The sequence below is a fragment of the Typopeltis vanoorti genome, chromosome 25 (genome assembly GCF_054136105.1).
Source record: "Typopeltis vanoorti isolate ZY-2024b chromosome 25, IOZ_Tvanoo_1.0, whole genome shotgun sequence".
NCBI lineage: Eukaryota > Metazoa > Arthropoda > Arachnida > Uropygi > Thelyphonidae > Typopeltis > Typopeltis vanoorti.
This window is the reverse complement of record NC_143573.1, coordinates 24,423,462-24,438,619: the sequence shown is the minus strand read 5'-3', so window position 1 is coordinate 24,438,619 and position 15,158 is coordinate 24,423,462. Positions and strand designations below refer to the sequence as shown.

At 38.0% G+C, this 15,158-nt stretch overlaps 1 protein-coding gene across 3 annotated transcripts in view; it reads left to right on the top strand.

Annotated features, from left to right (window-relative positions):
* The window catches only part of LOC150092606 (serine/threonine-protein phosphatase 1 regulatory subunit 10-like), a 447,296-nt gene extending 438,724 nt beyond the window's left edge, over nucleotides 1-8,572 (top strand). For all 3 annotated transcript variants that reach the window (XM_090414736.1, XM_090414735.1, XM_090414737.1), the window contains one exon: nucleotides 7,190-8,572. In XM_090414736.1, coding sequence (XP_090270862.1) covers nucleotides 7,190-7,308 — 119 coding nt within the window. In that variant the 3' untranslated portion in view covers nucleotides 7,309-8,572. The remainder of the gene's footprint in view (nucleotides 1-7,189) is intronic.
* Nucleotides 8,573-15,158: the final 6,586 nt, after the last annotated feature.

The following is a 15,158-nucleotide window of genomic DNA, read 5'->3' as shown; positions in this document are numbered from 1 at the left end:
TATTGAAATCTTTTGCCTGAATATTGCTTGTACTAAGAGCTATTCTTTTTTGGTTACAATCTTCAATCCAGAGTGATAGAAGACGTTCCATCTCGATCATTAAATGGCTTCTAGTTTGGGTGTTCTGCATGCTCAAAGAAGCAGTAGCAGCTTTTCCTTGTTCTTTGTATTCTTCACTCTTATTTAATATAGTCCGAATTGTAGACTCGCTGTATCCCAGGTCTCGCACAATCATTGCATTACTAGTGCCACTTTCATGCCTCTTAATGACTTCCAGCTTTTCCTCTAACATATTTACTTTTCTTCTCTTTTTATTACTGCCACTTTCTTTATCAGTCTTTCTCTTATCCATATCAGAGGCTGAATATAATAAAGAAGCCTTATAGGTATCTAAATTAAAGCAAAATGAATAATAACTGAGCAAGAGAACAGTTTGCACGTGTGCTTGCGGTGATAGCTTTGAGTCAACTGCCGAGTGTTGCTGGCCACTGCCCATGGGCTGCTACATTGACAAGTGGGGGCCACTCGCTGCAGATTGGTGACAAAAAATTTTGCAGACGCAAGAAAAACAAGTAAGTTTTATTGTATCATTGAATAAGGTACAGAGACATTTGCAATCTGTGTAACGTATTATTTCTCAACAAATAATGCAATTAGAGACAGCTGGGATAAAAACGGCACTAACTAATTAATCACATCCCCTCCCACGGAAACTATGCTGTATGGACTCGAGCAAAACCATATGTTGCACCAGCAAACACGGTAATTAAATAAAAACTATTGTTTTTAGTTATGTGTGTGAGTCTGCCGATCCAGCTCAAACACAAAGCAGCAATAAAATTCATCCGAACATGTTAAACTAAGAAATTTATAGTGAATGTTGTTAGGGCAGTTTCAGATATTATGTAATTCAGTTGAAGAGAATTAGCATTTCAACTCAAAAACTGTCGGCTTGCTTTTATCTTTCACCCGTGCGACCTTTTGTTAATACCACACCAATCATATGTATGTCTTCATAGCTGCTCTATCTCTACTGGCCTACCGTTGCTGTCTGTTTAGTGCTCTGCTTTCATTTCTCATTAGTCATTTGTGAAGGATTGTTCATTATTTATCTCAAGTCTTGTAAATTACTGATAATTTTTGCTTGAAATAATGGGAAAGAAGATGTCGCTATTTGGGTAGATGATTTTGACGATGCACACAAGGAAACTGCTCTCAAGGCCAGAAATAGCAATAGCGAATAGGAGATTCTTGGTAAGTCATACCCATTTTCAGTATTTTCCTGAAAACTAGTTTCCAAAAATCCCCGCATATATCTCCCACCACAATTTTTTAGCTTTAATTTTGGGGGGGAGAAAATACGAGTTATATTTGAGTAAATATGATAACGTAAAGAAATCGCGTAAAGTGGAAAATGGCATAATTTCACTTGTACTAACTGATTATTGCGCATATCAAATTTGCGTTAAGCGAGGTTTTCCTGTACAAAGAGTACAACGCACCATAATCAAGTAATTGTTAAAATAAAATAATTCAAGTTATAAACTTTTCCTCCATCAATTAAAACGGAGCCTATGGGATTAGTATTGAAAAATAGACAATCTGAACTAGCATGCCATATCAGCAGAGGAGCAGGAAAATTACTCATGTACTGTCAGTTTACTAGCCTAGTTGTCAGTAGATAGTACATGGTGTACCTGTTCTCCAACCAACTGACTGTGCATTTGAATCCTACATTCACAAAACTCTGAATAGCTCCAAGTGTGAGACTACTGTCCCACTTACCAGAAACACGAAGTGGTTTGAAGAAGATCCATGTTTGGTCTAGAGCAGTGTAAATAATATTATTTCAGTGAAGCTTTGGAAGTTATTTATGTCTGGATAAAGGCACAAATTGACAACAATATTACCAAGCATAGAGTGAAGAACCTGGATGAGACTGAGACATAACCTCGCACGGTTTTTCTTTGGTTAGCAAGAGAGAATGATAATAGCTGGGGACCTGAGAAAGAGAACATAGCATAAAGAGAGAGAGAAAGAAAGATGCAAAGTAATGGATAATACGGATCCAGAATTTCTATAAATTTAATGAATAAATGGTAGTTTTATTAAGAAGTGCATGGACATATAGTCTGTTAATAGCAAATAAAATACAGACACTTCCCGACTTGGGTAACAGATATGTTCTGCAAATATTACATAAGGCAGATTTAACCTCTTTGCCTATTAATCACACTTTATTGCTTATGTGTTTACAGTACATGTATGCTGTAATGTATTAATGTGTTTTAAGGATCATTCATAGGATGGATGCATGCACAAATTAGCTTTTAGTTAATTATTAATGCAATGTAATATAATAAAGTTTAAATAGTATGAGGAAATAGGAGAAAAAAATTTAATTTGGTTGTTGTTCAGCCTCCCATATGAAATTATTCAGAGATGCTTGAACTGGGGTTACTTTCTTCTTTTCATAAAGCTTCAGTAAAGCACTAAAAGATCATCTATTTCTCTCTGAACTTTTAAGACCATGAGGAATTAGGATCTGTCCTTCAATTGCTTCATATTGTTCGCCTTCATATTGATATCAAAAATATTTTTACTGGTGCTATCCAAAAATTTTCATCATGAAAAGCATTTTTACAAAAGTGTTGCAGGCACATATAGCAAGGGAAACTTATGGTAAAGATGTTTTAACTGTATGTATCAGACAATTAAAAAAAAAAATCAGCTAACGCCTTTTTGTTCCTGTATAGGAGTAGGCGAGGCCGTTTTAGCCCTATCTAACTTTTGGAGACTGAGTGGGCGGTGGATCACAATTTTGTTTATCTTTATAATATTATTTTTCATCTCTAGATCAATTCGGTGGAAGAGAAACTTGGAAAGAACAAGCTGGATTCATTGTAAAGATTCTGATTTTCACTGAATAACAAACAATTCAGAAATCATGGGAATATGACAAGAATCTGAACTTAAGTTTTGTAGATCTTGAAAAGGCAATGACAAAATACCCAGATAAAAGCTTTTCAAAACGTTACAATTATATGGGGTAAATAGAACATTCTACAGAGCAATTGATTAATTGATTTAACCTTTCAATTATGTGTGACTCTTGGTAACTTTGTAGGCAAGTGTTCTTACCACAAAGTGTTTCTAGTGAGATTTTTATGAATCTGGCCTATGCCTGGGTTGTATGTATTCATGGCTGTACATCCGTATGTGTGTGTGTGTGTTCACGGGGGCTGGTTTGCTTGTTCTGAGGGATGAAAAACCTGAGTTTCCAGGTGAAAAAACCCTCTACCTTTGTTTGAGACTGGCTTACTCACCTTTAGTTGAAGGAGACCACCAGATAAATATTCCTCAAGTCATGGATGAGAATCACAAATGGGTCCTTCCAACCAAATCTATACTGACTGATCTACGGAATCTCATACAGACTAATACATGGTCTATATTTAAGTTTTAAGTCACCAGTTAGAATTGAATGACATGCATGATGATTGTTTGATTTGAAATCAGAAGTAAGACAAGCATGCACATTATCTCCACGCATCATACTTAACTCTTTGTTTTATGCAGATAATGTACTCCTAAACACATCCAATGCAAGTCTCCAGGATTCTCTAACTAAATTGAGTATCAATTGATGAACCAAATTTGGTGGGTCGGTTCCTAGTGATGAAGAAATACGTCACCAAAAAAAGGCGATGGACGTAAAAATAGTAATCATAATAGAGGACTTTTATTATCCAAACATTGACTAGGTAGCAGTAAAAAAAATCTCATGAGAAGAAACTGAATTTATTGAGCTGTTGTGAGACAACTTCCTCAAGCATCATGTGACAGAAGGAACTAAAGGGCAAAGAGTAATAGATTTGATCATGGTGTCAGAGGGCGTTTCAGTTAAAGACGTAACTATTCTGCCTCTGGTTGGTGACAGTGATCATGCAGTACTCACTTGAAAAGTGGCTAAGTTTATGAATGTTTCATTCAGAAAAGGTTACATTATTATTATTATTATTGTTCCGGGCAACTCCAAGGAGTTGACAGACTCATCGAGGGAGGCCCTAACATCATGTCAAGAACAACTATTCGACATTGACACAGTATCTATCATACCTTGCCTTGAACTCATTCACAGTCGTAGACAGACTCTGGAAGCTTATTCCACTCATTCACCACTCTCCAAGTAAAAAACCTAGCTCTAACACCCTTGTCGACCACGCTCTTGCCGAGCTTCTATGCATGGCCCCTAGTCCTCGCACCACCAGTCATATTTTCAAAAATATCTTCTGGATCGATCTTATAGAAACCCTTCAGTAATTTGAATGTCTGAATCATATCACCCCTCCTTCACCTATCGTCCAATTTCTGCAACCCACAAATCTTCAACCTATTCCCATAAGGTTCATTCCACAGACCTGCTATCATCTTGGTCACTCGTCTCTGGATCCTCTCCACTTCCTCCCCATAACGAAGAAACCCTGGTGCCCATAACTGGGCACAGTAGTCCAGATGGGGTCTTATCAAGGCTCGATACAGAGGAACAACAACTTGTTTGTCTCTGCATGTTAAAGTATTTTTCAGAAGCCAAGTGATTTGATGAGCTGATTTAGTCACTTTTGCAATGTGTCCCCCTAAACTTCAATTCCCTATCCACCAACACTCCCAAATCCCTGGCCTCATCAATCTCCTGGAGTACGGTTCCACCAATGCGATATACTGCTGCTATTCTTTTCACCCCAAAGTGCATAACCTACACTTTGCCACATTAAATTGACATCCATTTTTCCTAGCCCAGTCCTCCAAATCATCCTGTAAAATTTTGACATCCTGTGCACTCACAATTACTCTACCCAACTTTGCATCATCAGCAAACAAGTGAACATTTCCTCTCAGATCCTTTCCTATATCATTGATGAACAAATTGAAAAGCAGTGGTCCAAGAACAGAGTCCTGCGGCACACCACTAGTCACAAGCCGTCTTTTAGACTCCACTCCTGAATAAACTACTCTCTGGTATCTCTCCTTCAACCACCCTCCTATCCATCTCACCAACCCTATATCTATCCCCATCTGCTCCAGTTTACTGATTAGGGTTCCACGTAGTATCCTGTCAAAGGCCTTGGCAAGGTCCAGTGGTATCACTGTAAACCCATTACCCATATCCAGTTCAGCCGTCACTGTGTTATAAAACATGAGCAAGTTACTGAGGCATGATCTACCCTTCACAAAACCATGTTGTCCCCCATACAATATCCCATTTTCATCTATCCAATCCTGTATTCTTTTCTTGACTAATTTCTCTAAGACCTTGACAATGATTCCTGATATGCTAATCAGTCGGTAATTTACAACAGCAGTCTTGGAACCACCTTTATGCAGTGGAACTATTTTCCCCTCTTTCCACTCCCTCAGGACTAACCCAGACCCGAGACTCAAATTAAACAAAATGGTCAAGGGTACTGACAATTCTTTAGCTGCTTCTCGTACGACACGAGCTGGTATACCATCCAATCCCACGGATGTATTGACATTGAGGTTATGCAATAGACTACTCACCTCCACTTCATTCACCACAATTCCCGTATAATCTACTGGTTTATTCGTTTCTGCAATGTCACCACCTGGTTGATATATACTTGCAAAGTGCTTACTCAGTAACTCCACTATATCAACTGATTCAGTTACCTCCCTACCATCGGCATTCTTTAAAATCATTCTGCCATGTACATTTTTCCTTTTACTTGCTACATATCTAAAAGCCTGCATGGCCAATGTTCTTTCATAATCCTTTTTTGCTTTTCTTACCACACTCGTTACCCTTCTGGCCTGCACTTTATACCGTTCATGTGCCTGCCGGTCACCTTTCTCCTTAAATTCCCTCCATAGTTGTTTCTTTTTTTGCAGCTCAAGCTTAATGGTGTTATTCATCCATTTAACCCCTACTTGATTTATTATTCGGACTCTAGGTATACAGTCAGCCATTGCTTTATGCAAACACTTCTTAACTGCTTCTCATGCAATATCAACTTCTAGTCGTTGCAGTTGTACATGCCATGGCACTGAACCAATCAAACTCCTAAGCTTGTCATACTTTCCAGCCCGATAATTCCACATGTACCCTGTCTTAATTGAAAATTCCACACCTTTAGCCACCTCCCAAGTCAAGACCCTATGATCACTCTCACCAATTGGTGGCAATGTGGTCAACATGCTGACGCACAGAGCAGGAAATTATGACCAACTGAGGAATATACTGGGTTCAGTGCATGGAAGCCATTTTAAAAAAAAATAATGCAGTATCAGAATTTGTCCCAAGAGTTCAAAGAATAAATAGGGTGGTAGGAATCAAATGGATATGCAATCTTATCAAAAAAGAGATTCGTAGGAAAAGGATGATATGGAAGGAATACCATGTCAGTGGTGTAGCTAGAGTTTTTGCTGCCCCTCTCAATACACACCAAAAATACTACAAAAAATCAAAATGACGTATAGGGAAATTAATTAAAACACTATGTTTATTTTTGAACTAAAACTTTAATTCCAACATTCTAAAATGTTATTTTTCTTGCTTTTCCATTAGCAAAATCGTCGATGATATTGTCGAAGTCTATCACTCAGTTGCTGTTCTATAGACAATATGGCAAGGTTTCTTAAATGCAAAGTGTCTCCTAGGGTGGACACCCCCCCCCCCCCTACAAGGGAAATGACAGAGTTTGAAAGAGGCCTTGTGATAGGATATCATATTGCAGACCTCTCTGGTTGCCAAATTGTTGACAAATTCAGTCATCCTAGGTCAACAATCAGTGATGCCTTACTGAGATGAAAGCACAGGGAGTCAAACTGCAAGTGCTATTTAATGCTGAGTTCTGGGTATCGACTGGAACATAAACCTGCACAGAAACATTCAGATCTGAGGATCACAACATGGGTTTCCATGGTAGGATCCCAATATGCAAGCCCCATGTTATCCAATCCAACATGCATTATTTGACCACTTGTGGTAACAGTATCTGATCTATGCTATTAACTGGTTGTCTCTCTCTCTCTCTCTCTCTCTGATAGTCATTAAGATGACTAATTTGTACTCAGTTGAGTGGTTGAATGAAGTGTGACCTATTGTATTTTAATACTGAAAACAATATCTAGGCTTTTCATGCTAATAGATTTCTTTCTTTTTTTTTAGGAGTTTCTCGATCCAGAGGTCATCCCCGAGTTCCCTGTAAGCATTTCAAAGCTGGTGGCTGTAGATATGGAACTTCATGCATGTTTTTGCATCCTGGTATAAATGGACCACCATTATAGTAGCTGCTCTTCCACTCCATAAATGTATATTAAGCACAGTGTGCTTGATAATCAATTTGTGCCTTGTACAGCTGTACAGTGAACTTCACTCAGGAGCTCCCTAAAACATTGCCATATATATATATATATTTAAAAAAAAGCATATACGAGCCATAAAAATATGCTGTTAGGTCGGTGTCAGCATTTGCATATACATATCCATCAGTTTGTGTATATACCTTTGAGTGTAAAGAACATGCAGATTGGTGCAGCATACTTCCATCTGTGTTCTGTGCACTTAGAAAGAAACATCACAGATTCTTATCCATAGCACATTTGAACAAGGTTTCACTGTGAGGACCAGTGCAGAATTTCTATTGTTTTATTAAGAGATTCAGAACATTCACAGGATTTCCTCTATCCTGTGCATTATCTCAAGAAGTATCATAACATTGTATATTTGTTAATACTCATTATTTGTAAGGACTGCCTCATACAGTGTAAATTTATCATAATTGCAGCAGTGTTTTATAGCAGTTAATTTTGTATATGATACTGGTGTTTTGTACACTTTTTTTTTTTTTTTTTTTTTTTTTTACTGCCATAGCTTAAAATTTTTAAAGTAATGGTAAACTGTTTAGGCGATGGGATGGGACTATAATGACACAAGCTTCACCATGTTCTTACATTTGCAAAACAATTTCGGATTAATAAATCTTAAGATTTAGATTATGGAGCATACACAGTAATTATAAAAATATTTATTTATTTATTTATTTATTTTTTTTTACTGCCATAGCTTAAAATTTTTAAAGTAATGGTAAACTGTTTAGGGAATGGGATGGGACTATAATGACACAAGCTTCACCATGATCTTACATTTGGCACAAAACAATTTTGGATTAATAAATCTTAAGATTTAGATTATGGAGTGTACACATTAATTACAAACATTTTTACAAGCATATCATTAAATTTAGATTTATCGTAATGCTCAGAAATATTTCAGAGAGTACTCATTACAACAAAGAGTGATTATAAATAAAATTAATATTTATTTTTTTTTTTTTTTATTTGCAGAATACACTTAATTGTGTACATATGGCCATAATGTTTTTCCTTGAAGTTAAACAATTTTTCCTCTGTTGTTATAAATTTTATACATTCTCTACTTGTGTCCCATTGTGTGTATATATATATGTATATATCATGTTTGAATGGTTCACATTCATTGTAAATATCCATTATTACTCAGAATTGTATATAAAATGAAGATGTTTACTTATTTTAGAGTTTTTATTACTTTATAACAGAATCACTATTATGATGTAAATTAATGAATATAAGGAATTTTGAGTGAATACATGCAGTTGTACAGGTACAACTGCATGTATTCACTCAAATGTAATTTACATTGATTTGCTTTTAATCATTTTTTTCCCTTCACTGTATACATATATGATACACACTTGCATGCATGTGCCATGTACTCATCACATCATCTTTTATCTGCAAATTATCATACTGCATTGCTTATATAAAGTTTATTGATCATATTATTATGCTGGTTGTTAAACTCTTAACACATTCATTCATGCCAGGCAGTAGCTCACTTGAACAATATAAACATCCCTTCCACTGGCAGGCAACTTTTTATCCAATTTATATATTTGTAAACTGTCTTTAAGCTACAGAAAATATCTCAAAAGTAACACTTTTAAATATAACACGTTAAAAAAATAATATAATGCTTGAGATAAATGGCTTGGTACTGTGCCAAGTGAAGAACATATGAATATCTAGTAACATTTCTACTTTATGGTTATATCACTACATGTTATCTACTAAAACATCAAATCAGAACAAAGCCAATAAATGCAATCAGTATTTCCCTCTCTCATCTCATACAGTTGCACTTGTTTATTTTATGACTGAATATTACTGCTGCAGTTGCTTATGGGTCAAAGCTAGATAACTGAGAGGAGACAGATTCTGCACCCCATGTAGTCCTTTAAGGAATGTGGAGGACCAAAATTTAACAAAAAAGGTTGAGCTGGCAATATGAGATTTACCTGTATTTTGATATAATTGTATTTTTGGTTAAACTAAAAGATATTGGTAGTACAATATGAAAAGTCATGTGAGCTTGGGACACTGCCCAGTTAAAAAGGCATGCAGCAAAAAACTCTGCTATCAAACTCGAATGCAACATCAGAATTCAAGATAACTATCATAAACATAAGACATACACGTTGACATAATTGGTGTTATTAAACAAAGAACACAGAAAGAGATGGGATTCTTCTAAATAACAACTAAAGGATGTTATGTTCAGGGAAAGGAAAGAGTAGCTATAGTCTTCTGCACAAAAACATTCATAACCAAGGGTCACAACATGAGTTTCCATGGTAGGACCACAACAGGCAAGCTCTACATTACCCAAACCAGCATGCAACGGTCTTCTGCAGTACAAACAGTGCGTTCAGTGGGGATTATGGAAGCTCATAAAGCTGTGTTATGGTGTGCCAAATCACACTAGACCTACTCCTGTTTTTCATGGTTTGGCCCTGGACCTCTTTTTGGTACCATGAACACTGAACTTTTTGGACAGTTCAGTGCTTCCCACTTGTGGCATTTCTACAGAACTGACCATTGTCTCTTTCAGCAAGACAATGCATAAAGCTACTGCTGTAACTGTATAGTTTGTGGACACGAATGTCACCATAGTTGACTCCACAGAGCCCTGATCTGAACATCTTTGAGATGAACTGGTGCATTGGGTGAAATCAAGGGATCTGCCTGACAACACTCCAGGACCTCATTACGTGCCTATGGGAAGAATGGGCTTGTAGAAAGTATATGCCCATAAGATTGCTGCAATCATTACAGCAAAAGAAGGTGCTATATGTCATTAAGGTGGGCACTATGGCTGTTTGTTCTTCCCCCTTCTTTCCGATGAGCGTATTTAAAAGTTTGTTAAAATGCACTTCCTGAACATGTCAGGTATGTAATATACTATCTACCAATAATTGCCCAAACACTTCAGCAATTTACAATTGATACCAGCAGGTGAACTCTAATATTGGGTATGTCCTTTGGCTTTGATCACCTCCTGCACTTTTTGAGGGAGGCTTTCCACCAATGTGTGGCAGACATCAGGTGGAATTTGTCTGCATTCCTCCATCAAAGCAACACTGAATTCAGTGACAGATTGAGGACATGCTCTACTTCAGTTGCCGCTCCAATTCATCCCACAGGTGTTCCATGGGGTTGAGGTCAGGGCAGTTGTTTTAACACCCATCTCCTCATACCATTCCACAACAGCTGCAGCTTTTGTAGCATGGGGCATTTTTGTCTTGATAGTAACATGGTCCATTCCATAAAAACTCCATAGTGTGGGCAGCACCTGATTATCCAGAATATCAAAGTACTGAGCTCCCTTCATGCAACCATGGACAACGACTAGTGTTCCCACTCCAAATCAGCTGAATGCGCCCCACACCAAACTTTACTGTGGATACAACACACTGTGGTAACAAGCGTTCATGAGACTGTCTCCACACCCCCCTGCTCTCAGACCTTGATTTTTCGCTCGAGAGTAGGTTTTCCATTGGTCAATTATCCAGTTCACATGCTCTTTGCACCAGGCCAGATGAGCCACCTTGTTCGTTGTTGTGATGTTTGGCTTGTCTGCCACTGCACTTCCATGGAAATCCAGTAAATGGAGTTCTTTTCATGTAGTATTAATGCTCACTATGGTGTTACTGGTATTCTGGAACTCATCACAGATGAACTGTGTTGACTGTAGCTGGTTTATTCATGCTACCTGTTTTAACACCCTTCTGTCCCTGTCAGTCAGTCATTTTTGGCAAGCTGCCCTGGGTGTTTTCCTGCACTAATGCCGGAACATGTCCATTTGTTGATCACATCGCCAACCATTGATTTTGGTTGCTCTGGTTGAGCAGCAATGACACGTATGGACATGCCCACGATGTCTCCTCTCTCAAAGTCACTGAGTTCACGTTGTGTTGCTATACCAGCTGTATTCAACTGCTGCAATGAAATACTGCTTCTTACTATCTGTACACCGATTTTTATATTATTAACAAACCTGGAATGTTTCATAACTTCAAATAAAAGCAGTGTCTGGACAATTATTGGTAATGCCCTGCCTTACGACAATCCAATCATACGATAGTTTTAGCTATATGATGCTGCCGTGAATCAACTGATAAGCTATATTTGTGAAATCAGTTTATTTATGGCCTCTTGTGAAAAGAAGGTGATGCATGAACCTATGACGTTACACACTAAGGTTAAATTTAGTGATGGTGGTGTATCAACACTGAGATAGGCCACATGTTAAAATTATTTTGCAGTATTCTTATAGTTGTTAAAAGCAAAAGTTCTTAGTAAAGTTAAAAGTACTACACCATTTAATACTATGGTTATTCATAAACAAGAATCTTATTTCCGAAATATAATAAAAACTTTTAATGGTATAGACTGATGACCAAACTGGGCATGTTCTCTTAAGCCAAGCAATTTAGAATTAACTTCTTTTATTTGCAAAAATTATTCTAAATTTTTTGTTTTCATAAATAACGTAATTATAAAGCTTTATTTATGCACCTATATATGATTGCTTAATAACGTTACTAAACCATTACATGCAACTACTGTACTGTGCTGTAAAGTGAGTTCCCTCTTGAAGGGAAATGCTGGATTTGACACAGAACATGTTGAAGCTACGAAATCTGTGAGATACTCTGATATTTTCTGTTATCTTTCATGAAATAAATTCGTTAATGCCTTTTATTCACTACGGGGAGTAGGTGAGACTACAAAAACATTTGAACTATCTAACATTTGGAGACTGAGTGAGCAGTTCAATCTCCATCAGTAGCCCATCATAGAAAGCCTATCCAACTAATTTTATTATTATTATTATACAAGTATTTCCATGGACTAAGACGACTCACTTCAGAAGATCCATTATTCACCTGAAATCATTCACTGAAGATGCACTCGCAATCACTTCTGGCAACCCATTCACCACTCTTCAAGCAAAAAATCTTATTATCGTGATACCCTTGCTAACCACAGTTACACAATTTCCATGGGTAATCCCTTGTTCTCTCTCTCTCCCTCCCTGCCATGTACTGAAAAGTCTTCAATGTCAATCCTATAAAATCCCTTTAAATATACTTCTGTTGTGTCTCCTATCAGCTGGTTTTTTGTAGTCCACAGACAGACCAATCTGTTATCATAGGGAGCATTCCATAGACCTTCCACAATCTTTGTCACTCACCTCTGAATCCTCTCCTCCACTTTTTCATTCCCACACAGTCCATATCTGCATGCATTAGTCCCCATGTGGCCTTATTAAATCCTTATACACTGAGTTAGCTTTGCATTAGGAACACCCACCTGATAACACGTTGGTTCACATCTTTATGCATTTGCAGCTTGTTGACACCTAGGAACAGATTCCACAAAGTGTCAAACATTCCCATGCATAACTCGGCCCATATCTGCTGCGGCAAATTCATTGCTGTGTTCCTCCAATCACTCAGGGGTTGTATGAGCCAGATGACAAGGTGCATTGTTTTGTTGGAAGATGAACTGTGGTTGGGGTAGACCTCCTGCAGATATGGATGGAGATGGTCAGCTAACAGGTTCCTGTAGCATTCACCATTCAGTGTTTGTGGGATGATAACCAATGGACCTAGGGCATTCCAGGAAAAAAGCTTCCCAGACCATTAACGCCACCTTCACCAGCCTTTTAAACCCCAACTGTACAACCAGGGAATAAGGCTGCATGCTGTTTATGCCAAATGCAAACCAGGCCATAACCATAGTGCAGCAGGAAATGGAACTCGCCACTTCAAATGACCTTCCATCTGTTGAGGATCCACTAATCCATTGCTGATTTTTCTTGGCCCATGCAAGCTCGCTATATCTGGTTGTCATCATGGGTATCTTTGTTGGTCCCCAGTTGTGAAACACCAGGCGAAGCAAGATATGGCACATGGTGCATGTGGAAATAGGTCGAACTTCCCCGCTGTTAAACTGGTGTGTGAGAAGCATGTTGCTGAGATACCAGTTGTGGCACCCAATAGTCACCTCTAGGATCAAACACTCATGACTGACCAATGTGAGCCCTTCTGCTGGATCCCTAATCTGCTCCTGCTACACCCTTGATACAGTAGTATGGGAGCAACCAACAAGTGCAGCTGTTTCCGAAATACTCATACGTGTCCTCCAGGCTCCAACTATCTGCCCACAGTCAAGTTGGTTTCAACACGTTTGCCATTACTAACCTAACTTAACCTAAACATTTACTAATTACATACAGAGGTGTGCCTATTTATAGTAGCCACATATGACTTTGATATCACATGGTATTCCGTTATTGCACCAAATATGTAAATTGGTGGGGGGGGGAGGTTGTTCCTAATGCAAAGCAAACTCAATGAATGCGGGAAGAATAACCTCCATATCACTGCTTAGTGTTCAGCAACACCCCGTGACGTTTTGGCTACCTTCGCAATATGTAACTCCCTGTCTGCCATTACCTCATTAATATATAATCCCTGGCCTCATTAATATATAGTAGGATAGATCTTGTGATATTTTCCTGAAGTACATCACCTACAGTTTACCACACTAAATGGGCAGCCTTATCTTTGCTCATACTGCTAGTCTATTTGTCTTCCTGCAGGATCTCTGCATTACCTTCATTTACCCAGTTTAGCATAATCAGCATGCAATATTTCTTGTCAATTCATTTATTTCCTATATCGGTGATATACAAATTGAACAACAAAGGACCAAGTAATGAGAACTGGTCACTTGCCTTCTCCTGCACTCAACTCCATAAACCAGTCTTTGAAATATGTCAATTAATCACCCTCTGATTGAAATCTCCAGATTCATATCCATCATCATTAACTTCAATTTATGCAAATCAGTTGTGTGTGGAATCCTGTCAAACATGTTTGCAAAGTTTCAGCAATATCACTTAGTAGCTATTTCCCTTATCTAACTTAATTGTCGCTTTATTATAAAAAGTTAACACATTACTAAAGACCCTACCCATCACAGGCCCATGCAGCATATAAAATGTGTTCCTATCCACCCAGTCCTGAATTGTGTCTTTTATCAATTTGTTCAATACCTTAACCATCACTCCTGAGATGCCGATTTGCCTATAATTTGCTTCTGTCTTGGAGCCTCCATTATCTAGTGGAACTATTTTGCCCTCTTTCCACTTCATTGGCACCTTTTCATGGAGTGGTCAGAGGAGCTGATAATTCTCTTGAACTTTCTCGAAATACATGGCTCAATATTCCATCTAATCTAACCATGAAAATTCAAAGAGGAGAATGTGATTTTCGTGCTAGACCATATCTGCAGCAAGTCTCCAAGATGAACAGCCTCTAGTCGATAGAGTAATGTAAGCAAGGAAAGTCAGCAAGTTGGATTTGTAACTGCTGAACAAGAATCGACTCTAAGGACATGGGGTGCAAAGTGGATATGGCACTGGACTGGGTGAAACTGTCCAGTGACGAAACAGTTGAGCCCAGACCAGTATCAGGGCCTTCTTGTGGAATGGCCCACCTGGTGTGACCGTTTCAGCTGACAAAGACCAGGGGAATTAAACTGTCTAATTAAAACAAAGCATTGTGAGGTGTTGACGTAATGTGATTTCTGCCCAATGCTTTGAATGTCAAAGTGAAGAAATTCAATCAAGCATGGGTAAAGGTATAAAAATTTATTAGAGCTTGCATTCAGAAATGGGTTGATGGTGAATCTCTACTTTGCAATGAACAGCATGGGTTTACTAATGGAAGGTCATGTTTTAGCAT